This window comes from Anser brachyrhynchus (assembly GCF_964034855.1).
Source record: "Anser brachyrhynchus genome assembly, chromosome: 1".
NCBI classification, from domain to species: Eukaryota; Metazoa; Chordata; class Aves; order Anseriformes; family Anatidae; genus Anser; species Anser brachyrhynchus.
The window spans coordinates 187,003,596-187,031,351 of NC_137694.1; the positions used below are offsets into that span (position 1 = coordinate 187,003,596).

Sequence of the window (27,756 nt, forward strand, 5' to 3'; positions counted from 1 at the left end):
GCCCTATTATGCTATCCTACTATGACCTGTTGTGCCTATCTTTTTGGATGTTTAATCCTTAGCAGAAATTCAGAGCTTTCACTAGCTTTATCCCAGACCTCTCACATAATTTGAAGGTATTTTTTCTCTGGAAAGTCAAGTGCTTATATCATAAATACAATTCATATCTCATTCAATAGACTCATTTAAGTAGTGTTATTCTATGATACTGATTACTGTCATTTCATGTAAAGGTTTTGTTGCTATGAAAGCTATAAAGCTGCAAAATATTTTCATTACAACCCCATCTCACTCATTCCTCATATTCTGGATAAAATTCACGCCTTCTTCACTGCCAATGAGAAGTGAAATTCGTGGGATACTTGATTACAATGAATACAAGCTTGAGCTGTGGGAACAAGTAATTTTTCCATTCAACAGCACTTCTCTCCCTCTACCTCCACTCTCACAACACATAGTCCCATTGGAATCATTTATGGTGGGAGGAGGGGAGGGGAGAGGAAGGGATGTGTCATTCTGAGACATCTTATGTTAAACAAAAATGTCTTTTCAGCCCTTTGTCAGAGTAGAAAAAGGTTATTTGGGGTTTTGTCAGAGTGATGTACACTTTTTATCTGATGTATCTGTGACTGTCCTGCTCAGGCTTACAGAACAGATTCAGGTTTACTTCAATCTATTTACAAGAGGACCTAAAATCCTCCCCACCTTTGGTTAGGGCTTAATCATACATGACTCACAATAAATCCAGGACTTCTTCTAACTTATACAGGTACTTAGTCATTCTAACAGAAACCAGAAACCAGCTGTCCTCTACAAACTTCTTGATCACCCCATTAGAGAATCATACTTTCTAATACCAGTATTTCCAAAAAGATGTAACTAATTCATACAAACACAGTTTCTTCAACACCAACCATCCAATTGCACCATAACTAGCCTATTTCACCTGAAAAAACTCGAAAACAATACCGATATTCAATTTCCATGTGATTCAAGACAGAATTCCTTTTTCTGTCTACTTTTCTGTTTTCTTCTGTCTGCTTTTCAGGTAGAAAGCCACAAGGGTATATGGCATTCTGATGTACAATTCTTCGTTTTAACTATTCTGCCTTCTTGCAAATTAAATACTCACTGGTCCAGATGGAAAACAAATGAAAAAAAAAAAGACTCTCAAATCAGGTGGTAAGGTAACATAACCATGAATATGGTTATGAATTTTTAGATATAATAAGAAACATATAAATAAGAAATATACATAGAAATAATAGAACTTCATTTGTACAAAATAGAATTGTGCCAACAGAACAGAGCATCCCTTTCCAGATTACCTTTTATTCTATTTGCTGGAGAAAACCTGTGGACGACGTTGGCTCAGATTTCCCAATGAATAAGTAGAACTTTTTGGTTTTTGACTGAGTTTCTTGGATTTATATCTAAACATGCATGATGTGCAAAAGAGTGTGATTTCAGTAACATCTCAAAGGATGGGAAAGCAATATTATATAAATTCCAATATTCTGTGTTAGTTTTTATCACCTTTATTAACCTGACTGAACAATACAGTAGACTTTCACATTCAATATCTCTCTCTGTAAAGTAGGTATCTAGCTAATAATCTACTAATCAATTTAGGAAGAATGCCAATCACTCTTTAGAAACCGTTGATTTTAGATACAAACCTATTGTTTGGAGATCATTTGGGATTCATTTGTAATACTAGCATCAAATATTTCTAGGCAGTGGCTCAGTTTTTATGAAGCTAGCTAGCTAGAGGGTTGTTTCATGACTTTTCAAAATTCTGCAATGATGTAGTGTTCTTAAATGCACAAACCATTAGTTTAAATCAACACGTACAAGTTAATGATAAATTATAATTTCTGTTCACATATGAATGTGTGCATGACTCATGTATGTATGTTGGGGATGCTGTACAGAAGAAGAGTGCATGAGTAGTCTTGCTTCGGGAGAATTTCAGGCTCAGCTGTAAAACCCTCGAGAGGGACTGTAACCAGTCTGGAAAGGCCCAGTGGGGCTGAGCCATTTACAGTCCTAAAACTGCCTTCATTTTTCTCTTAGAGCTGTTGCAGAAGAGAATGGAGCACATCTAGACTGGTACAAACGGGTCACAGAAAATACAAACAGAAGCTTTGCAGATGCAGTAGTATCTCATAGTATCTCATAACTACTTCGGTTAAGGATTACAGCCTATTCTATCAAATATAAAGAAAAGTGGAAGAAGAACACATTAATAACAAATTGATTATTTTGCTGTAATTATAAGTAGTCTCAACGTATTATATGCTGAGCCAATGTGATAATTTTTGAAAATGTAATGAAATAGGTCAATTCTAAAGATGAACTTTTTATGGACAATCTCAGTACACAAAATAATTCAATTTTCAGAGAAAATTCTACTTGCAGTGAAAAACAGATTAATGACAAATGGCAGGCAGAGATTGATGATATCAGAATAATAACACAGGACAGAACTGAGGCTAAAGTATAAAGTGCCTTTTATAAAAGTAGCCTGGTATGTTAGATAAAGGAAAGAAACAGAGGGACATATAAAACAGTAGGTCCCAGATTATCACAGAATCGACTCAGAAATATGATTTGTTTTGAAGCAATGTTTTGAAAAGTACTGACAGGAACCAGATTGCATCTGTCAAAGCCAAAAAAGCAAGATTCAAATAATTTATTTTTAAAATTTTGTGGCAATTACAAAAGTCTCTCTATATATACACTTCAGAGAGGCTGAAACTATCTTTCTTACTGCAACAACTATTTCTCCCAGTATAAAGGTCTAAGCATATAGTTTCTCCCCCTTAAGTCTCCATTAGTCTATACTGTTTTGTTCTACTTTTGTTCTATCTAGACTCATTCTCAGTGTATTTTTTTTATATATAGCTTTTTTGTTTGTTTGTTTGTTTTTCTTTCATTTTCTTTTTTTTTTCTTTCTTTCTTTCCTTTTATTCCTTGGGTTACTCAGTCTTCTCCCAACATTTTACTTTCCACTCTTTCACTCTCATTTTGTTGTCCCTTTTTGGCAAAAGCTCTCTTGTAACACATTTCTTCCCACAAAACTTCTCCAATCTGCTAAAATACTGGAAGTAATTTTCTGTTTGGATCTCTGCACCTCTCATTGGCACCTTCCTTTTCCTGGACTAGATTATCATTTATTTTAAAAAATAAAAAATAAAAAATCTTATATGGTCATCTTCACTAACTCATAGCAAAACACGACTGAAAAAATTTCATGAGCAAGAAATCCTTCTTAAACGTCCAGAAATCTGACTTAGCTTTATCTATCAACTTCACTTGCATAATCTTCTCCCTTAGGGTTTTTTTTTTATCTTCTATTTTGTAGCCAAAAATCTCTCCATAAGGATCACGATGATTTTATAATCTCCATATCTATGGTCTTTCACTGTCTCCTTAGAGACTTATTTTCAAATCTTTATTTTGGTTTTCCACATGCAGTCCTCTCCAGTCTTCTCAAGCATTTCTTTTTTTCCTTTTTATGAGCTTTAAAGTTTTCCCACCCTTTCACTTCTGTTGTCTCCTCCCAGTAGGGATTGCTTTTCTTTGATGGTCACTTGTATTTAATTAAACCTCAAATATCTATCTAGATGTGTTCTTGTGTATCTTACGTATGCTCCTTAGATATTTTCACCTTCTTGGCACTATCCCACTTCCCTGGAAAGCACTATTTTTGCTTTTGTTTTCTGCTTTATGCTCTCACAATATACTGTTTGCTCCAACAAACATAATTTGTCAGATCTATATTGCGAGGTCATCAAGGCAGAGACCTTATTCTCTCACTCCTTTAGTGCAGGAAAGAAAGACAGTTAGAACACCTACAGTACTACATAAACAACAGCAGTAAAAATGACACAGCATTAGCCTAATACAGGAAATGAATACTCCTTGGTGTGCTATATGTTCAGCCAGCAAGCAGACTTTTAGACCTAAGAATGTGCCGGTTAGCAAGAGGGGATCTTTTGTTGAATCCCAGCCAAAATTAATAGATAAACATGCAAATAAAACCACTATTTTTAATACACTTTAAGGGAACAAAGAAGCATATGTGAACCATAAAATGTATTCACAGTACATGAATAATTTAGCAGTCTTTAAAAGGAGTACAGTGATCACCCTGTATAGGAGTGTAATCAACATTTCGTTTCCCACGGGTTTAAGAAGTATATCCTGAACTCACAGACTCATGAATTCTTCCCTTCCCTTCTTACCAGGACATGTCTAGGGAAGCTGAGATGAGTGATAATGCAGATCTCTAGCTTTGTGCAGCTGTTTTGGTTGGTCGTGTGTGAAACGTGCTTACAATGCACCTTATATGACAGATTTTTATTGACAGAGTGGAGTTCAAGTTCAGTAATTACACAGTGACTCAATTCTTCTTGAATTCAGGTTTCTTCATGAAACCTTAAGTCTCTCATCAACACTCCCTTTTCTGTAATTCATTGTGTTAACACATCAAACAAATCCAGATTCATTCTATCTTTAACGTTTTTTCCCCCTTCTCTAGGACTAATTCTGAGAGCAGGATTTAAGCATGAGATTTCTAGAACTGAAATAGCAGTTTGAAATTGGAATCTATATTTTAGAGTTCTGAAAATTTTAAGCTATTAATTCATTATGAGTTACAGTTCATTTACATAAAATGTTAAAGCATACTATCTTAATATAAAACTGTTACTATAATTTCCCTCTCAATCTGACACAATTCAATGTGATTTTTTATGAAATGTTTTTCTTTAATCTTGTATATATCTATCTCTAGCTGAAAATAATACATGAATATATAATATCAATTTTCCATATTGTCTAGAGACTTTTTAGATGGATTTAATTTTGGATGGATTCCTTCATCACATGGTTTACATGTCCTTATACCACCCCAATTAAATATATTTCAGACTGTTTAGGTAAGGACTCCCTGATCACTACAAATGAGTATACACAGTATACACAGAGAATTTGTGAGATTTTTAAGTTAATGAAGAACACAGAGATTTTGATAGGAAGGTACTTTCATTAATAAAATCAAAATAGTGGTAATTGACAGAAGAGATGCTGTAGGTAAAGATGCTAATAAAAAGCAGGATCCAGAAACACTTACAATTCGAACAAGCCAAGCCAAAGTAGAAGTAGATGTAGAATAGTGGGTGTTGTAATGGTAAGGTGGAGTCTGATCATCTTCCCATGTCTCATAACGTTCTGCATAGAAGACCGCTCTCTTTGGGTTCAAAGCACCAATAGGCTGCAAAGGGATGAGAGGTCAAACATATTATCAGCTGAAGGGCAGCATGTCTGGTATGTCATAGGTTAATCCTACATTAAGATTCACTAAATATGAAATTCTGCAACCAAACTCATTCCATGCTGTAGTAATCCTTTCAGATTGCTGTAATTTTAGAATTTTATTTCAAAGGCCTTTTGTACTAAAAGTCTTATGACTTTCCTTATTTTAATTGACAAATATAAGTGATCCACATCTGCAAACTTTCAAGACCTTCTTGAAGTATGAGTTGTTTCCCAATTAATTCCGTAACATTGTTCTGAAAATAAACTTCTAAAACTGCATTTAAAATGTATTGAGGCCAAACTAATATTTCTGTTGCTGTCATTCACCATAATCACACAGCTAATGAAAACTGACTTTTGCTCACACAGGATACTTTGTAATGCACAGTTCATGATGAAAAGATTTCACGCAGAACTGCTGATGGTGTCTGGTGATCCTAAGCAGAAATACTTAAAAACCATGCATAGCCCCGCAAGACTGGATCTACTTTCTGACTGAACAAAGCCAGGTTTTACTAAGAGAAACAAACAAGCTTTTTCTAAAAACAATACAATTTGGAAATTATTCACAAATTCTAAGACCATTCTAAGCATACTTAAGAGAAAATCTAAATAAATAAGGAAAAATGAAAAGAAATAAAGACATTAATAGGAACTGTTGGTTTTGACATGTCTACTTAGGTGATTATGCTTTTCTATGATTTTTTAACCCACTTTATCTCATATTTTTTTTTGTAAAATCTGTTTGTTACTGTGTGATACAAAAGGCATTGGAATATGGAAAATAAAATATGAAGTAAACAAAATGTTGAAAGATATAAATGCATAGTGACCTTAAAACTGTTTTGCCAGATGAGTTAGTAGTAGTGTGTTTCTCTATTACTTATCTACAAGGAATCTTCAGATTTTAGTTTTTGTAGCAAAATCAACCAAACACAAAGAGGAGAATACATTTCCGCACCAAAGAACTTACTACAATTTTAAATGATTACTTGATTTGAATTTCTCAAAAATTCATAGTAAGATTTTTTTTTTTTTTACTATAAATTCATATTATTAATGGAATTACAACTTGAAAATACACTCAAGAGCTTTGACCCATTTCAAAATGCTGACAGGTATTCTTGCATTTCATTCCAGAGTACAATTTTTCTACTGAGTTGAAATCCCAAGAAATTAAATACCAATATAAGGTTTAATCAGTGTGTTTCAATGCACTATGTATGTAACCGAACACTTCTAAAGCTACAGATATTTTATTGCTTCTGTGCTGCATTATTTTTTGAGATGACTGTTAAAAAGGCTGACACAGAACTTGTTTTCCAATTTTAGGTATTATAGCTTGTTTTTAAGTAGCAGTGTTTGATGAAGTGTTACATTTATAAACACTACGATTTCAGTATTTTTCACATGAAACACTCTGGATGCTTAATACTTTGCTGTGTTGTGGAGATGTTAATAGCTTTCTCATACGTGTAAAATGTATGAGTAATCCCTATGGATCAGTGTTATCTGATGTAGATTGCACTGCAAGACCTCACAAAACATTCTTGAAAGGGAAGTAGGAGCCATTCCCTAAAACTTTCCAGGCTTGTTTCCCAACTACTGGAAAAAAAGAATAAAATAACTATTTGCATTTTTGTTAGTATCATTACACATCCTGTCACTTTCAGGAAACATGTAGGCATTATTACAGCACGTAAATTGCCAATACATAAAAATCATTGCTCAACTACTTTCTTGAAAGAGTAACTTAGCAAAAGACATTCTTTTCCTATTCCACTGACAAACAGTGCAGACAGTGCAAACAGATACATCTGCACTTCACTAAATTATACCAGGGTTCTGGGTTGCTCTGTGGACTGGATGGGACCTGCCAATACCACCCTCATCAAGACAGTCTGTATCCATGTTTCTAACAGAACAAATTCCAGTCCCTAGCTGAACATTTCCAAAGCTAAGGCAGTAATTCACACCATAGTGTGTTTACAGGAAACGTTCACCCCCTCTGAGAAGGATATACAAATTGGCAAATGAGTCAGTGAGATAGTACTTTGTAATGGAAAAACACCCTGAGAATATATCTTCCCTCCACTGTGAAGGTGCATCTTACCCCACGCTACAATGAATTCTGAGGCTATGAGATACAGAGGCATGATCCGTCATAATGTTATTGTACATATGTGCTTGAAAGCAGAGTAAAGAATGATATGGTGATTACAGCAAGATTGAAAGTCAAAAATCCAGGCATTTCAGTATATATTTGAAACCGATCAGATGCCTTTCATCAAATAAGTTATGTGGTTTTGTTCTTCACTGTAAAATGATTACAGTGGTGAGAATGGTTGTGAAACATAAATAATCCTCAATATCAATTACAAGATGTTTTATTTTGTATATCAGCAAAATATTGTTTTTAATGATGATTTAACCCATAGGTTTAAACAACATTATTAAATGTGCATATATAGATAGATAGTTGTATTCAATGGAGAAGGTACTTTCTCTCAAGAGCTTGACAATTATTTCCTAAAGTCACATAAAATAGTAACGTAAATACACCATCATATTTTCAAGATTCTTCAGAGAGGTGTTATTTCAATTTAGAAGATAAAAGATATGTCATAAGATTGTACATTACCATTTTTATGTAAAAGATTTCTGCAAAAGTAGCCAAAATAATCTACTTTCAGAAGACATATGTTCATTTTATTAAATGATAAACCTAAAAAGCTGTATTCTGAAGATTACCTTCATCCTCATCAAAATTCTTTTCAGAGTCAGAATCCATTTTTTCTTTCAATTACTTTAGGTTTCATTTGAAGGAAAATGATGAAACGCACAAAATATCTGCTATTTACATGAAACATCATGGGAGTCATCCCTCTTCTTGCACAGTGTGGAAATTTTCATGTGAAAACTTTTGGGGAGAATATTTTCTGGGAATTATCCTTCCCTGGCCCAGAGAGAAAAGAATAAAAGAACAAAAGAATGAAAGAAAGAAAGAAGCAGGGAAGTAGATCCTGTCTCCAGCTAGGAAGTCCCACCTTGACTTCTCTGGAGAGATACTGAATTGGATGAAGTAGTGATGTAGCCTGGGATTCAAAAGATACAGCTTCATTTCTGCCATTCCACAAATATTTCTAGTGTTCCTGGGTAAACTGCTTAGGTATGACTACGGCTTGCAATACAGAGGTGTGCTAGAAGTCCCCGAGCTCGCTCTAGAATGGTTGGCATAGAAGCACAACCCTGCTTATGCACAGGCGACAAATCTCAGTAGTGTGGCTGTAGTACTGCCTAAGGAGCAGAGCTGGGAGTTGCACCATGCTCATGCAACTTTCCAGCTTCTGGTTCAGAATTACACCAGTTCTCTTTGGCCTGCTGCAAATGAATACGGGAAACATCTGATTTTCCTCTTCTCCTTTTCTTGCAGGTGCAGAGATTTCCTCTATAAGGCACTTCACACATTAATAGAATCAACTTAATCTCTCCTGATGCATGAAATCATACACATTGAAAAAGCTAACTGAAAATGCTTAGGTCTCTTATTTTCTTTTGTTGTATAATTAAAAATCTTGCTGATTAACCTCAATTTTTGTGCACCAAATGAACAGTCATTTGCTGCAAGAGGAAAATTAAATAAATAAAATAGCAAGTATGGGGTAAATTCAAAGAAGCCTGCCACTAGTTTCCTTAGTGGTTTTTTTTTTCCCTAACATCCATGTAGCAAAATATTTTTGCCCAAAGCAACTGGTAACAGTTCATTCTTCAGCAAAGACTAACCCATTTTTACTCTGATAAGACATGTGTGATGCTAGATTATAAATTCTACAATAAAGGTAGTCTCTCACATTTCCTTTTCGTATGGATGAGACATTTCTGCTTTTACTCTTTCAAAGGGTGTAGGGAGTTTTGGTCACTTTTCCATAGCTGTATAATGCCATTCTCAGCCCAGAAAGTCAACTAATACAGTTTTAACCTGATACTATAGTTATAAAATACAGATAAATTCTAGATATGGAACTATCCATGCATCTTCATGTAGTGGATGAAAATACTTTTATTTAAATTTCATTAAGATGCTCTTGCTGTGCAAACTAGTTAAAATCTCTTGCACAAAAATACAAAGGCAAAGGTGAATCTATGTATTGTTTCTCAGTCCTGTACCTTAACCGTAAGACTAGTACGGAAATTGAATTTGAGTCAAACAAATTGTTCTGACCCTTAAATAAAAAGTTCTTTTTATAAAATTTTATAAAAAGCTTTTTCCAAATACATCATTTACTTTTTTATTTAAAACAAAACAAAGCAAAAGTGTTTAAGGACTCTTACCAAATAAAATAACTTTTCATAACAAGCTTTCATAATATATTCTTTATTCCAATCATGCAAAACATCTCCCTCTATGACAACTTCTATTCAGCCACTTCATGTCTGGTGTACTAAAAGCTGCTGTTCGAGTTTATTTTATGCTTCTTTTTCCATTTAAAAATAAAGTAAGTATTTACTTTAACATTAAAAACACACTGCTATTCATGTCACTCTTTTTTATCTGGCTAATCTCTTCAGACATCTGGCCTTTGAACCAGTGCATTGTCAATACATCTAGTGTTTACATCCAGTGGACATGTTATGCTAGCTCATGTAATATTTACTGTTTTGCCAGCTATCTTCATAGAACTACATTCTCTCATGAGAGCAGAACTGAATGCAGCATCTATTTATCTGGCCACTGAAATATGTTGCTTATCTTAACTCTAATTCAGGCAGCAGCTACCTTATCTGTTTATCTCTTTTTCTAATGCACTGCACAAAATTGTAGCTGGATACAAAAGGAATCTGATACAAAAGGAATACAAAATGGGTTTATTTGGCTTTGGCTGAACACAGACAGCTTTTCTTGACTACTTGTTTTTTGTCAAAAAAAAACAACAACAGCAAACAGCAAACTTTAAGTAGGGCATCTCAGCATGGTACTTTAAAATTTAAAATAAATTCTAAATTTATCCACATTTTTAAACAGTTTTTCTTTGGCTTATCAACCTCAAAATTATTAATTGGCATGAGAGTTCTGGTAGATTCAAAGTATGAGAGTTTCACTCAGTAAATTAACTTTTTATTTAAGAAAATAAAATGCTTAATTGTGTGGCTTAAACTAAATGAGAATCAAACTAATTTTCCTTATGATAGTAGAGTTGCATGTGATAAAGAAAGAAGTTTCAGTTGCAGTTTTCATTTTTCCAGTGAGAGTGGCTCTTGATACCCATAAACTCCATTCCATGGTATATGCATTTTTGAAAGTGTGGTTTGCCTTGAAATATTCACACCTCGATGCGTTCATTTGCATTATTACATTTAGAAGCCTTCGGGCTTTATCACTTCCTTTTCTTGAAATGGCACAGTAATAAGGAAAAGTGGTTATGCTTATCACCACACGTCAGTCAGACACCTTCTATATTAACAAAATATAATTTTTTCCACTCAATGAATGGGTGTGTGATGTCTCATACACATGTCAATATTAGTATTACTTTGCCTGGTGAAGAAATAATTTTATTTAACCGGATGTATGACTAGAAGTAAATGAGGAAAATTTCCTATTTACACTTTAATGAGCAGGAACAATGCAGCATGTCAAACCCATGCATTCACTATAATTTAGGAGTAAAAGTCATACAATTTTGCACAAACAAACCACAACACATCTTAAATGCTTTGCCTGAAAACAATACCCCCAAAACCTCTGGGTACAGGAGGGGCTGCATACACATTTTGTGTGCTAATGTTTACTACCATAGGTATTTTTCCAAAGGAAATCTCAATAAAGAAGAAAATAAGCAGATCACTTGGTGGTTTGATAGTAAAAAGATAATCTATGTATCTATGACAGCCTCTTTCATTAGCTTTTCAACCTGTCAAACAATAAATATAACCTTTAACCTTGTATAAGTAATGAATAAAACTTGAGCCTACAATGTCTAACCAAATAAAAGGTCCAATAAATCCTACAGCTACATCACCTTCAAAGCCTGGTCCAATATATCCTACAGCTACATCACCTTCAAAGCCCATGTGCCCTGTTTTTAAATCTCAAATTATATGTAAAAAGGAAAAAACAAAACAAAACAAAACACTTGATAGGGGAATTTCCAAACACTTCAAAGAAAAAGGTGTGTAAGTATTTTTACACTAATATTTAAATATAATTGTTTGGAGAGAACAAGAAACATTTGGATGCAAAGGTATCACCATAAGGAGTGCTAAATAAAACTAGAATAAAATGGAATACAAGGAGAGGACAAGTTACATGTTCAAGACTACTTTGCAGAAATGTAAATATTTAAGTATGAGTTAAATGCAAAAGGCATATGTTTTACTGTCACTGACATTGTCAGCAAACCAAACACATCTAATTTCATTTCCACAAAACATATGAATTGCATTTATAAAGTATATTCACTTAGCAGCTGTGAAAATGCATAGGTGATGTGTAATATTTTATACAGAAAGCCTAGGAATCAAAGGTTAAAAAATTTCAAAATAAGTGTAGTCAGTTATCATAAATGACACTGAAGCTTTGTGGGAACTTTGGGTGATAATACACAGATGGATGATTTCAAAAGAAGATAGATTTAGTACCTATATTTAACTATAAAAGATGTTTTAAACCAACAAAACAACATATGATAGGTGGCATCACTTTTAATTTCAATTTCACTGCTTCTGTGGACTTTTACAACCCTAGTAGTGCTAGAATTCTAAATGTCTTCAAAAGGTTGTTCGAGGCATATTAATTGCTAAATATTAAGGACAGAGGGTTTTTGAAACCCAAGAAGGGCAAACTTACAGGAAGACAGAAAGTCAGGAACTGACAAAAGAGATTTTATCTATCAGCAGCTTAGCTTGAGGTTCTGAGTTGCCATCAGATCTGCAGAAATGCATTCCAGGGTAAACTATGACAGAAGGAAGTAGCTCCTCATGGAAAAGATACTGTGTGCACCTGACCCAGAGGTCTGACTGAAGCCTGGTGGCACACCTAGCTTCAATAATGTGAATAATAAATCACCAGTTTTTAAGCACTAGGCTACTCAGAATTCACCTCCCAGACAAGGAAAGAAGGGGCTTAATTACAGATTCTGGACAAGAATGAAAATGAAAACAGAATTGCCAAGGAAATATTTCAGGTAAGATCTGATTTTGAAGATTATTATCTACTAATAATGCATGAACTGAAACAGGATGCAAGTAACACATAACAGCCGAAGTGCACAGAAGTATGGCATTTCATACTAACTGGCCACTGCATTTTACAGAAAATCATTAATCTAAATTTCCTTTTAAAACCATTGTGAAATGAAACCTAAGGAGCTGTTATCAGATTTTATTGTAATAAACACTTGAAAATTTTGACAATTACACCCCTTTTATCCTGAAGGATCCCAAAACACTTTACAGATTGCACATGTGCTTTCTCACACATACATGGAATAAATGCAGCCCAGATCTTGCCTGAAAGGAGAAACTATTCTGTTTGACTACTTCTCTGTAGTTTTTTTCAGAGTAGCCAAAACCCAGCTTTTCCAGAGGAAACCACTGGTAGTTTTCTAATAAGTGGATATATTTATCAAATTGGGTAAGAAAAGGTCCTCGGGCAAAATACTGCTGTGCACATTGCATGGATTCTTGAAGAAACAAATAACCAAGGGCTTGATTTTATATTTCCTTTCAAAGGAGAGCACTACTAGGATTGCGGTGATACTTAATAAACCGTACATGCACTAATTCCATAATGAGTCTTTACTGACTCGTGAGGAAAACCCATCTACTCAGCTAACACAATACTTCCTGTTGCAATTATATACTTAAATAGGCTGCCATAAAAATTTGGATTCGACCAAAACTAAGTAGCTAATGAAAGACTCATGAGACACAGTCTAATCTTGTTGCACTTCACCACACATACTGCTATTCATACTAGAAAGAAGTGGATTTGAGAGATTTTGAAAAGTGTAAGGGTCTTAACGAAAGCTTTATTACCATAAACAATTTAAAACACATATTTTTATATTCACTAGTGAACAAGCTAGTTCAAGTTTATTACTGATCTTTATTTAACTCACATTTGTGGATTTTCTTTTATTGTTTCTGGTACAGGTTACAGTGATGTTATATAAGTAAAAAACACATTTGTGAAGCAAACATAATATTGTGAAAGGTCAGTAGTTTTGCACAACATAAGTAGTGTCTCAACCGATTTTTCTACATTTGAGGCCTTTGATTTCTGTTTCTTTAAAAAAAATCTTTATTTACCTAAGAAAAAAGGGAGGGGAAACTTAGGTGTCTATCTGCTATTATTCAATCAAGTACTATTCAAATTGTTTTAGAAGTCTCACAAAAGCAGGCTTCCAGGAACAGTTACAGTTGTCTATAGGTACTGCATGTAGAGCTTCTGCAAGTACAGCCATTCCAACAGGGATACAAGACACTGAGATGCCAAGGGTGGGCTCTCTCTGCCAATTATTTTTATATATATATATATATATATATATATATATATATATATATATATATAAATTGGCACATATACAATATATAAATAAATATATATATATTATATTTATATAAAAATTGGCACATACATAATATATAATTTATATATATGTTTTATATTTATATATTATATATGTGCCAATTTATTGGCACAATTTACGTAGCAGATCTGGGTAGACTACAGTCTGGTGATATTAGAGAAACAAATTACAGGAAATGTATTAATATTATAAAAAACTAACTGCTCAAGTTTGATTGGAGGACCACAAATAATAATAGGAACCAGGTACTCCATATTCTAAAATAAAAAAAGACTTCTTTACTTAACAATTGTTAAACCAACAGGTGCTGCTACTACAGTCTAGGCCTTGCAAAAGAAGTGAAAAATTAGTCTGAATTTTTAATTTCTAAAGATCAGTTTTCATGAAGTAAGGGAGACAGTAAGATCAAGTGGTCTCATCACGAAATGGAAGTCAAAAGGCACTGAACAGTTGCAAGTCTGGAACTGGATCTGTTAGTGTCATATAAATACATAATGTACAGATTCATTATAAAATTATTCTAAAAGAGAAGTCTAATTCATACTTTTCTGACTTTAAGATAAAGACTTACTTATTAATCAGACTGTAAGTTATAAAGCAAAATTTCTTGCTAAAAAGGCTGGCTATGTTTCTGTAACAGTATTGAACAATACCTTTGAAAGATCCCTGAAGTTGCCTGGAAGGGTCAGGTCTAACTCTTCAGATTCATAGTTTGTTAACACCCATGGAAATACAGGGTATTGGTTCAAATCATTGTACGTTCGTCCTATTGAGAAAGAAAATGTTTTAAGAATTAGGAAATAGTGTCAATTTCTCCAGCTGAAAAACAATCTAGCAGTTACATTCATTGTATCACATGCTCCTAATTCATCCCACTAGACAGAATCAGGTATAAATATTCCAGAGATTAGCAGTTGTTTAGATGCACTTATTTTGAAACAGAAGTCGACACAGAAATCAGTGTAATATCAGCACAGTATATTTCAAAATCGATATAAAACACCTTATGCCATTAAGCACTTTCCTTCTTATTTCCATGGAGCTGTTTTCTAGCACAAAAGCTGAAATCTAAAACTATTGGAGTATTATTTTTCTATCAGCTATATGCAATGTGATTAGCTGTAAATGACAGTCCAACAGCAAGGGTCTCTATTTGAGGTTTGAAAATGTCTGACCTGAAGAATATTAATCCATTATTCCCCACACCACTTCTCCACTGAAGAAAGGGTGAGATCTCAGAATTAGAGGTGGAAGAAGACATGCTTACTGTAACAGTATTTCCTAGCCACTTTGAAAATTAAAAAACATTTTACCACTCATAAAAGATGGAGCTAACTACCCCAGGCTACTCTCTACAAACGTAATGAAAGAAACATTGCTATGATCCCAGCAGCAGCTCAAATATGCAAAAGCCATCTTTAGATACTGTTTCAAAAGAACAATTTGAGACTGAAGTGAACTGAAAATTATGAGTTCATCACCAGGAAAAGTGTGTTTTGGAAAGGCTGTTACTTTGGTGTCAACTGGTATTTAGTAGCGTCTAACATTTCAGTGATAAGACGAACAAAGTTGCTCAGTACAGAAGCATCCACCATATTGATTTACTGGCAACCACACAATATGCAACATGAGTCTTAAAAAACAAAATCACGTAATAAATATATGTGTGTGTGTTTATATAATATAATTAGCAGACTGAAATAACCCAGGTTAACAATTCCCAGTCCTGCAGCAGATTTACAGCCCTGTCTTGCTAACTGCTTCCTTCCAGATTCTGGACAGATTCCTGGGGTACAAAACCTGGCACAGAAAAACACAGGCTTCCTTGTTCTGAGCAGCATTTGCAATTCTCCACAAAAATCAGCTCTGCTTTAATGAAATATGAAACTTTCACTGCTCTACAAGCACCTTATTTTTCAATGGAAGTTGATGAACAAGAAGTGTGTTTCTATTTTATACATAGTTTCACTGAAAAAGGGAAAGGTGCACATTGTTATTATTATGTTTTTTTTTGTTTGTTTGTTTCTTTTTTTAACATTTGGAACACTACAACTTTGTTAAATATATATATATATAACAGCACTGTGTACACCGTACAAATAAACATGGATAGGAATAAAGGCAATTCTTCAATCTTAACAGTGAATGAATGCAAAACCATTCTTGGACTCAATGAGTAGTTATCAGACAATTAGATAAGAAATAAAGCAAAATTTATCAGCATGAGAGAGGAAAAGGAAAAGTACTCTCTGGCAGAATATCAATGATTTTGTTTAAATTTTGGGGGACTCCTAAATCTTTAAGGAAGGTAAGTCTGTCACATTTTCATGTCTCTCAGATCAGAATATTGTTAGCTGCTTTAGTAAGGGATTAATTACATATTATTTCTAAATTTTCTTCAGATTGTCGAATTTAATGTTTTTTTATAATGTGACTTTAATACAAGTATTCCTTTATATAATAAATGGTTTTCTCACCATAACAATCCTCAATTAAGTTAACAGAAGAGTTTGTAAAAATCTCCACAACAGAAAATATACCAAAAAGATAGTAGTGAAATTTCAGACAGAAATTTGCCTTTTGATTTCTCCTGAATTCTTCTGTTCCTGTTCTATAAATGAGATTAATATATTCTTCTCCTCTTCTAAAATGTTATCCAAAATGAAGAAAGAACTAATTCACATAATATTTTAGAAGTCAGAAAATAATTTTAAATACTGCACAAATTTCTTTCTAATATATCTCAGTGACACATTTACCTTGTACATTTGTATTATTGTTATACATTTGCTGTTTATGTAGACAGCAGACTAAAATAACTTTAAGATTCAGGAAAAGAATGACTGAGGTGAGCATAGTTTAATACAAAATGTAAGCAAAAGTTATGATTCTTCAGAATCAAAATCTCTTATGGAAACAGTAACTAAAAAATAAATTTAGAAAACACTGCAAAACATTTGTAAAGGTAAGAACATCCTTCTTCAAAATTCTCAAAAGGAAATTTAGGTTCATCCAAAATTACTTTTAATTTCAAAACTGAGACTTTACATATTGAGATTTTATTTCATTTCAGTATTTGTTCCATTAATTTCTTTTCAATTTCAGTATTCTATCAATGAGATTTTGACTTTTTGTTCCAATTCCACATGTGAAAATCACAAATACGTAAACAGCACAAGAAAAAAGCAATCCCAAACCTAGCTGTTGTACTTGAGTTCTTTGCTGTGTGCTTTTGATAGGTTACTTATATTATGGACAATTGAAAAAATGATCATGTGGAATTAGCTCTGTGTTATCAGTAAAACTTTTGTTGATTTTTAACTCCACAATGAGAAATAATTTGAAGCAGATGATCTCACAGTTTAGACAGGATAAGCTACATACTATGGAGCCCTTGTGATTATGTATTTGGTAAATATAACCATAGTCTTATGCCTAAATAAAAAAAATATTTACTTCTCTCCTACTTCAATATTTATACAGCATATTTTCTTATGAAGAGATTAACTATTAATAATAACCATTAAGTTGTTTAGTAAAAAAGTTCATCATTTATTTTTCTTAATTCAACATTTTTCTTTTTAATATCAGCAAATAAAAATGACTCAGAAAGATGAACCCTAGTTTAAATTGTAAAAGGAGAGCAAACACTCATGATGAAATAGGACCACACATCTATGCTTATCTGAGTGGAAGACAGTGATCTAGGGCTGTAATGGGATTACAAATCCCTAATTCTAAACATGCATAAATATTAGTGGTTTAACTTTATTAGGAATGTTTTCTTCATCAGTTCTGACTTTATAATGGTTATTTTCAGAGTAAAAAGTCAGCAGACGAATATATTTAGCCATCTCTTCAATTGTCTGGTGCTTCCAGAAAGAATCATTTGTTTCTTTCTTTAGCTAAATAAATATAAAACACAAACCTGTACTGCTATCGGCAGTCACTATACCTTTTCAGAAGCTTCAGATTTTTTTCCCAAGTAGGCTTACAGAGATTAATATTAAAGGCTGAATATTAAATATTGCAAGCCTCTGACACTAATCTACTTGAACAATAAAACTGAGGCATAGTAAATGAGATCTCAGAAATACTGGATATGTTCTTCATTAAAAAAAAAAAAACTTTTTAATTAAACCATCCAATTTAATGTTTTTATATGGCACTTTAGTTTTGAAGGTAAAGTGAGCTAGAGACAGCTGACAAAGAAATTATAACTGCAATTCCTTGGTGAAAATGTTAATGACAGCAAAATATTGTTTAATTAGATGATTGCAGCATCTGGATTAACACTCTTTAAGAGCAATGTTCCTGTGCTTGTCTGCTTCTTCACACTTTACAGACATTTTGTCATCTCTAGGTCATTAGGAAAGAATTTTTAATGATTTTTCTAGAAGCAAGTAGTTCGAGTTACATCTAATTAGATGACAATAATAAGCCCAACACATGCAGTAGCTAAATATATACATAATTAACCAGCAAGGGCTTGTACATCACAGAGTAAAAAAGTGGAAAATGCTAAACAGGCAAAAATAAAAAAGAGGGAGGGGGAAGAAGTTCATCTGAATTTATTACCTGACTCGAGATGTCATTTTGTTTTTCCACAAACCTTTAAAAATAATCCCTTTCCACTAGAAGAAATGACTTACAAAAATTATGGATATAATTATTCTCCAGTTCTATTAAGAGCTGTGGCAGGAAGGATTTAAAAGAACTAAAATATCAATATACAAATGCAAACACATATTAAATATACTACAATTTGAAAAGAAAAAAAAAATAGCAGAAGTCAGTTACATACTGGGAAATAGATTTCAAACCTAGACTTCTAACAAATAGTGGGCACTGCAAATATTACAAAACTACTTGTCTTCACTCTTATTGATTTCTTTTGCTACAGTGGGATTACTTTTAAGTACTTTTCAATAATTTTGAAAGTGAGAATAATAAGAATTACTGGGGCTTTATATCACCCAAAGCATTCAGCTGACACACGTTGTTCACATGCAATATGGCCTTTTTCTATGTACCTGAAGAAAGGGCAATTAGTATAATCATAGCTGCTCCCAACCCTTCAAAACTAAAGAATCCCTGGGAAGGGAATAGGTAGGAGGAGGGGGAAGGTGGCCAGGAAGGCTTATGTCTACACAGCCAGGACAAAAACCAGGGGCACAGAGAGCATAACACTGAGACTGATGGATAAATAGCAGAGTGCAGTGTTTACTTTTTTTGAGGGGAGGGAAAAAAACAGAGTTGTAAACATGATGAAATATGTCCAAGTCAGTAAAGAGGTGAAGACTGTAGAAACAGAATAGGGAGATGAGAAAATAGTTGGCTAAAGGGCCAGTGAAACAGGTTGAAAGAAGACAATAGTTTCAAAAACATAGAATCATAGAATCATTTAGGATGGAAAAGTCCTCTAAGATCATCTGCCCCAACCTATAACAGTCACATGAGTGACTTTTATTGCTTTAAAAACAGTTAGAGGCTAATGAAGCACCATTGTAAGAAGAAAGGAAGATACAAAGAATTACATAGAATACAAAGAATTAGCAAAAAGCTAAATGCCTTTGTTAGTGAGCCTTTGCTTATTTGGAAGAGAAGAAAAATGATAAAGGGACCTATTTGTCACTTAGCAGCAAATAATCCACATTTCTCAAGTGGCAAACATCCACTTTCCTTAAGTGACTAGGTTATGGCTCAGATATGCTGAATATACCAAAAGAAACCTAAATGACAACATGATTAAAAAAAATTGGTGCACAAATTTCTCAATAGCTAAAATCAATGATATCGTTAAACATGAATATTTTGTTTAAACAAAGAGTTATAGTCCAAAACTAGGCCACCACTGTCTACACAAACAATTACTGGTAAAGAAGTTGTATCTTTTGAAGAAATCTTTATTATGGGATCTCATTACAAATGAGTATAATTAAAAGTGTATTTGGAAATTGGATTTACAAAACAAGAAAGAAATAATACATCATGTCTTTACTTGGCAAAGGATGTCATACTCAATATCTCATGTTTGTGTATGAAATACAAAATATTGTATTTTCTTCTGGTTGCCAAAGGTGGTGTCTACTTCATACATAGAAATTTGCTTCTGTGTAACACAGATGTATCTGGACAGTTATCAGTTCCAATGTTTCTAATACAAGGATAACTAAAATAGGATGACTTTTCAAAAAATATTTTTTTCCTTTTTGCTTTCATCAAAAACTTCAAAAATCGTACGGTGTGTTTCAAACTGGAATAAGAGGTTTATTGAGATGTGTAGAATTGCAGACAGAATTAATTCTCTTATGTTGTTTTCAGAAAGTTTTTGTCTGTGTGTGTGTAGCTGGCAGGAGGCCAAGCTACCAAGGGCAAATTTTATTCTGACTTTCAAACAAAACGTCAGGAGATTCTATGCAACAGATGTTATGATGCTAGCAACTGATATCTATTTTTCTATGTTCATAGTCTCAAACCTTGAACAAAATGAAAAAGATAAAAAAAGCACATAATATAGCATTGCAATCATGTTTTCTTTCAAGCTCTTTGCATTGAAGACCACTCTAACATACACTAGTCATAGCTGATATTAGCATATTAGTCATAGCTGATACTATTGATTGCTATTTAACAAATTTTGGCCACTTCTAAAAATTTTTAAATGAGCATATTGATTCTCTTATAGAAAGCACAAAGTTAATCCATGTGAGCTCAAAGTGTCATCAAAAAGAACAACTTTACAAAATAAGTCAGTCAATTAAAAATGGGGTTAAAGATTTGGGACACCTTTGTTCTAGAGGCTCTTTTACCTCTTTCAGAAAATATGGTCTTCACCAAAATTTAAATTTGAGTTTGATCATGTCTTGCTGAAAGACTTGATAGAGATGGTAGGTAATGTTGTTGAAATGAGCAAGTGAGTTTATACAAACAACATCAATGAGATTACATGAACAAAAGAGATTTACAACAAGAGAATGATACCAAAAAAACTGCCAGAAAGTAGAGAGACACTGTGAGACGCTACTAAGATACTGATCAAGCTGCTGTAAGTTTTTCCAAATACAATACAAATTCAAAGACAAAAAGAGGAAAATGAGTTGGTAATCCTCCAAACATTGGGAACCTGGAATGCAAATGGAAGGCTATCCTTTTGTAAAGCAGGTGAATCTAAGTGAACACTAGATGACATTAAGAGAAACTTGCCTACGATAGCATCTAGGTGTTTGGCTATAAAGCCTGTCTAGCAGCACTGTATCAAGCAACAGGCCAAAAAAAATATTTTTTCTTGAGACTTCTGATGGGATCGATACTTTGGTGCAAGTATCACTGCAATTCCTAATTGAATTCAGACATAAGGATGCCTTCCAGGTTTGGATGTATTGGTGATGTACCTAAAAATAAATGACCTTCAAGTTTTTAAACTGATTAAAAATGAAAAGTAATTTATCAAAAATTGGCTCAGCTCTTGTCTCCTCTCATTACAGAGTTTAGACACTGCTTACAGAAGAAATGAATACATAAAAGGAAATTACAAGTGAAGGACATTTTGTCAATAATGTATGGGACAAGGGCTGAGAGGACTTAGACTAACTACCCAGCTCTTCAGTAAGCCCTCCAAATTTAGGCAGGGAAGCCTGTGAGGCTCTGCCTGAATTTCCTCATAACCAGAAGGGCAGCGGATGCGTGAGAGACATGGAGCAGCTGGATGCAGGCCAGTGTCCAGAAGCAGGATAGCAGCATTCTTGTGGCCCTGTGCCAGAGGTAATAAACGCTCAGCAGGACTCCTTCCTTAGGCAGAGATCTGCGTGACTGTAGCTATAATGCTCGGAAGCCAAGCTGGTGTGCCTGCATGCTACTGTACCATACAGACTCTCCAGCCCAGGTCTCTGGTAGCTTCAGGGACTGGACTCTTCCTTTGTGCTCCACTGCCCAAGGTAAACATGCCCTCAGATTTCTACCCATTCAGTGGCAGCACTTCAGTATCCCGCTGAGATAATCTAATGACACATTTATTAATATCTGTGAGACTGGATGCAGGGAAGATGACTACCACATAAGCACAGAGGCAAAAGTGTAAAGGTTCAAAGAAAGCATGTTTGACAGCTACTGAATTCTGCCACTGCCCTACTGGGAAGAGTGCAGTGACTCACACTGGTCAGAGTAATGGTCATTTGGGTGCTACGTCTGGGTTTTGCACTTGCATTTGTCTTATATCTGGCCTGAAGATAACCTCAAGCACAAAAGTCAGGGCGAAGTAAAGATATGAGTTGTAACACCGGAGTACAAAGTGGTGTCTGGTGGAATTTAATTTGGGTTTCAAATCAAAGCTCACTGGAGTGAAATATATGACGAAGCCTCTCTGTAGGCAGGTTCACAAGCAGTATACATGCTAGAGGCAGGAATCATGATAGTAGACAACATCCTAGAAATCTTAGTATACAGTGTAGAAAATTGCTGCTTTTTACATTTAAAATTACCAGAGAAGTTAATACATAGAAAAGGGAAAGGTGAAAAGGAAAATCCATTGTAAATGTTTAATTAATGACAATTGCCAGAAAAACTCTTCTTTTGCCAATAATGAATGGATGTCTGTGGCAGTTATTTCTCATTTTAAATATGTAATCTGATATTATATTTCAGTTCAAAGAACTAAATGAGAAAAGATGCTGTAATCTAATCATACCACAATCCAGGTGACATCTGTACTAGGCAGAATACTGTTGTTATTCTGCTGTCTAGTTGCTGTTGCTGAGAATGATGAAGTAGCGAAATTACATTTTCCCATTATTATTTCCAGACACTCTCTGGCAATGGTTTGTTGACTCTAATAAAGCTTCAGACAAAGCTGTCAGCGGAGGAAATAGCAGAAGGAGAGCAAGGAACAGCCTCCACAACAATACATGAATCTAAAGTCTCAGTGATAGGTTGTGCATTTTCTGAAAAAATTTAATGTGTGTGTTTCAGAATCTATCATAAAGCTGCAGCTGAATTCCAGAGGGATAAATGTATTCTATCAAGTCACGGTGCTTAAGACTTTGACAAACATAAACATATTATGAAGGATTAAAGAGTCAGAAGCCTTACCTGCTATAGTATTGAGGAACATCAAATATTCAAAGTTAGATATCTCTCGTCTCTGCCAGCGCTGAGTCATGTTGGATGATTTATAAAGCTGTCGGGGAGTGGCCAGAGAGATTCTCCTAGGAAATATATTTAGAGAATGATTATTTTAAGAGCCTCATTAAATGTTAAGACGTAGGGCAACATTATTGGTGTGATTAATTTCAGATTCTCTCAGAGGTTTTTTTTATCTCATTTAATGAAGTCAAGAAGATACTATTATCCGTTATTTGAGAAATTACTAAAATTAAGATCTCTATTTTATTTTACCAGTACTACAGCATTGTAATACTTCAGAAGAATATATTTTTTGTTTTATTTTGTTCTGAATCTGGTTAAAAGACTGGAAATAAAAGGAACTGCAGACCTCCTGGTGCCTGTGTTGTCCAGCAGGAATAAAAGAGGAGTACCATTTCCCTGTTTCAAAAGGACATGTTTAGATAAGTTCATTAAGGTGAGTGATAGATATTAAAGTGCCATATATTTCCAGTACATGGGTTGAAGATATTTACTCCACAATTTGTGCTCCTTCTCCACGGTCAGCTACCCATGATCCACTCCTATATCCCAGTAATTTACAAGATTTCTATTTATAGCCTGATTTCTGAAAGAAACCAGTTTTATTCAGTTATCTGCTCACATGTCCATCTGTCTATCTCTCCAGAATAACTGACAATTTCTCCAGAATTGCATTTCATTGAAATTTGGAAAGGGAATACAAGTTTAAGATATTTAATTTCCACAAACTTTCTAAAAATTACATGACAGTACAAGGGAGAAAGAATCTAACTACTGTGCCAAGGAATAGAAAAGCAGAAAACTTCAGCTCTTCCAGATATAATTTGACTACAGTGTTATAACCAAATACCATGCACCAAATTATCCGTTATATATGCTGTCCCTTGTTAGTAAAATACAGGAAACTGGATTCAGTCACTAATGCACTAAAGAAAGAAATCTGCAACAAGCAGAAATAGCTTAATTGCTCACAACTCATTTCTCAAGAAAATTATATTTGTTGAAAAGAGACAAGGAAAATATTTGGAAAGAGGAAAAATTCATCTCCTCAGATACCTTTTTTACAGAAACATACACCTTATAAATGGATCAAAATAGAAAAATATTTATACTTGTTAAAAAAAAGATTTCTGAAGTTTAGCCTATTCATTAATTTTATCTATCTACATTATATATATATATATATATATATATATATGGTATGTATATATCTTACCAAGTGTAACTGGGGACACCTAATGCTTTCACCCAATGCTGGGGATACCAGTTTTCAGTTGCCCACTAGATATACTAAGCGTACTATTTCAAGACTCTGAATGCTGAGTATTTTCTTTAAAAAAAAAAAAAGTCATATACGAGGTGTCAAATCAGGCATTGATTACAAAAATGTGGACCACCTACTTATAAATATATATATGCATACATGCACTATATCCTACTTCTGGATAAAAGTTATTGGAATGACTAGTTATCACAATCATATGTCTGAATTGTCAATATCTAGGTTGTCAGTGACTGCTATGCTTACTCTTACAAATTGGGCATACAAAAATGACCATGTGAGTGTACCTACACTTTCGTCTTCTTCTTCTTTTTCTTCTTCTTTATATTTACCCCAAACTGCAGTGCGTAAGGTCTTGCCACCTATCCTTATTTTACAGTAGATTTTAAGATGTCAGCAGTACATAAACTTTACTAGTACACAGGAGACAGTACTTTTTTCCTTTTTTTTTTTTAACATTGTTTCTGTTATGCTTCTTGTGAACAATTTATGTTAAGAAATATCTGAATGCAGACATACATATTATTGCTTTTTATAGAATTACAATTAGTTTTATAGTGGAAGTCTCAAAGTTGTATTGTTCCCAGTAAGCTATGACTAATCCTGCACAAATATTAATAAATACAGAAAATAAAAATACTAAAGAGATAATTAAATTTACAAAGTATTTCTGTCATAGACGTTTTGTTCCTCTCATAACAAAACAAATGTATGCATCAGTACAACTTAGTAGATGCCTTTAGACTTCACCCACAATCTCCAAGAGACTCAAAAAAATCTATGAATTGTCAAATGCTGGACTTTGCATTTGAAAGCCTGATTTAATTGAATTCTACATAAAATCAAAACATACTAAAAAGGCTCTTCATTTGTTTTTTATCTAAGGTATTGGAAAAACTTGAAACTATGTCAGAAGAGACTAGAAAAAATAATGCACAATAAATTGGTTGCACAACCTGCTTGTTTCAGTTAACACAGGCAGACCCACTGTTTTGTGTTTTGCTAAATCCACCCAACTTTGATCAAACCATTTCTCTGTTTCGATATGCCATCAGAAATATGAAGATGCACAAATGTGTGTGCTTCCTTTGCTTCTTGAGAATTGTGAAGTACTTACTCAAAATGGAAACTGCAGAAGACCCTCTGACATACAAGGGGATAATCCAATTTTCCAAGTTTTATATGCCTTAAATATGTTTACTAAGTATTTTATGAAATTTTGAGGGAAGGCTTGTTCTATATGTGGAGCATGACCCACCCCCTTTCACAATCACTTTAAACTTATCTACAGTACAACTTCATACAAAGAATCTTATCAAAAATATAGCATCTGCATGATGTTTTGTGTTATGTTGCTCCTATACAGAAAAAATAAAAGGCTTGGGAAAATCACAGGCTTCTGGTAAGACACTCATCTATATTTGCATTCAATCAAAGCTCTGAAATGGGTTTTATGCTTTAGTGACAGTGATGAGGTGATGTTGAAGATAGCTACCACATCAGCCAAATTACATGTTTTCCTTCAGCAAAAAACTTCATCATTTGTATTTCTCAGCTTTAATAACCGAAGCTATTGTTTATCTAAAACATTAATGGCCCAACAAAATTCAGACTCAGGTGCTAGCACTTGTTTAATGGTGAAGTATGATAATGTAACTGTATCTTTTATCAATTATTTGATCCCTGTATGCTTCCAAAACCACAAGCAGCTCACACTTGTTCTCTAGGCTGTGACATTACCCTCAATAAAATTGCATCAGTAAATTACACCCGAGTCGTTAAAACCCTAAAAAGTGGTCTGATAACAGTGTTGTAAAACTGAAGATATTACTTTACCTATGTAGAGCTGAAGAAATAAGTTAAATAAAAGGGATAGTACTGTCTACCCAATTGTATCATATGACAAGGCCAAAAACTATAATCAATGCAACATGTTTAGGAACAATGAAATTGAATATATGGAAGATAGATAAATTTGATCACCAAACAAGACCAAACACTTCAACATGTGACTGATTTTAAGGATATAAATACTTTGTAACTTTAAGTATAGTCTTGAATGCTTTGTTGAATAAAAGCATTAGACAGGCAAAAATAGGGAATGCCACCAGATACAAACTGGAGACTTACTCAAAACAGCTGCTCTCTAACAGTCTTGAGAAGATACCAGTTTGCCTACTTTTATTCCTCTGTATTAGAAGATTTCTCTTGTATTCCTCTTGTATTCCTCTGTATTAGAAGATCACAAATATTGTTTTTTCCTTCCATCTTTGTTAATCACAGGATTTCTCCATAAAAATAGAAATTCACTTAAAGTCCATGTACTTCATTAAAACTCGTTAACTCTTTCAGATTATTTCCATCTTGAATTGCATTTCTTTATAACAATGTAATTAATTTGGATAAAAATGTTATCAAAATAAAACTAAATAATTTAACCAAAACTACTAGAAAGATTTGTTTTAGATAAAATATTTTTAAGTTAATTTTTTTCAAGTTAATCTGAAAAATTGGTCATAACATATGATAACATTTTACTCAGTGTAGCAGCTCCCTGTGTAGATGCTGGCTACCCAGCATCATATCTGTTTATGATACAAATAAACATAACTTTAAAAATTCTTGCTAGCATTCTGGAGCCAACTTATTCATGGGAAGGGAAACTATATTCTAACATCAACAAAATATTAACTACAGAGCAGTTATTGAGCCACATTTTTCCTCAATTACTCCACTGCAATCCTACTGAAGGGTATGTAGACAGAAATAAAAGAAAAACCATGATTAAAGGGTCTTTATGGTGCATAAATCACAGAGCAATTACACAAAAACAAGAAAGTAAAACAACTTCACTACAATATGCCAGATTTATTCTGAAGGCTAACAAGCCCGTTTTTGATTCTACTTGAACTTTAATCAAAAAATATGGAAATAATTGCATAAAATATTGAAGCTGAAACTTTTCTCAATAATTATATATCAACAATTTTTTTTCAGACAATTATTCAGTGAATAATGCACAAAGGATAATAATTTCAAAAGTTTAAAAATGTCACTATAAATATGAAATTCTGATTGAGAAATTTGCATTTTGTTTGTTCTAGAACATGTGGCCTTTTTTTTATTTCAGAAAAGAATACTATTATTTTCCATTCAGAGACAACAATTCCTGTAATCTGAGTTTTTGGAAGAGCAATGCAAATATTAACAAGATGCACCTTCCAAAGAGATGCCTCAACTTCCCTTGATCTCGGTGAAAACTTGAGAAACTTGGCAGTTTGCCTAAAGATTTCAGCACATTCAGGAGATCAAGCCTTAGGCATCATGAGTCTCCTGAGCTCATGACAAGGAATGATGTTCAGCTGGGAAAGAAATATTCTCCAATTCTACAGATGCTTTGACATTACAGAGTCTTTC

The 27,756-nt window shown here is 33.7% G+C and overlaps 1 protein-coding gene across 15 annotated transcripts in view; it reads right to left on the bottom strand.

Moving 5' to 3' along the window:
* Nucleotides 1-27,756, bottom strand: part of NBEA (neurobeachin) — a 518,392-nt gene that overhangs the window by 72,587 nt on the left and 418,049 nt on the right. For all 15 annotated transcript variants that reach the window (XM_080568262.1, XM_080568264.1, XM_080568263.1 and 12 more), the window contains 3 exons: nucleotides 23,004-23,119; nucleotides 14,570-14,682; nucleotides 5,141-5,281 (listed from right to left, as the gene is read on the bottom strand). In XM_080568262.1, coding sequence (XP_080424388.1) covers nucleotides 5,141-5,281; nucleotides 14,570-14,682; nucleotides 23,004-23,119 — 370 coding nt within the window. The remainder of the gene's footprint in view (nucleotides 1-5,140; nucleotides 5,282-14,569; nucleotides 14,683-23,003; nucleotides 23,120-27,756) is intronic.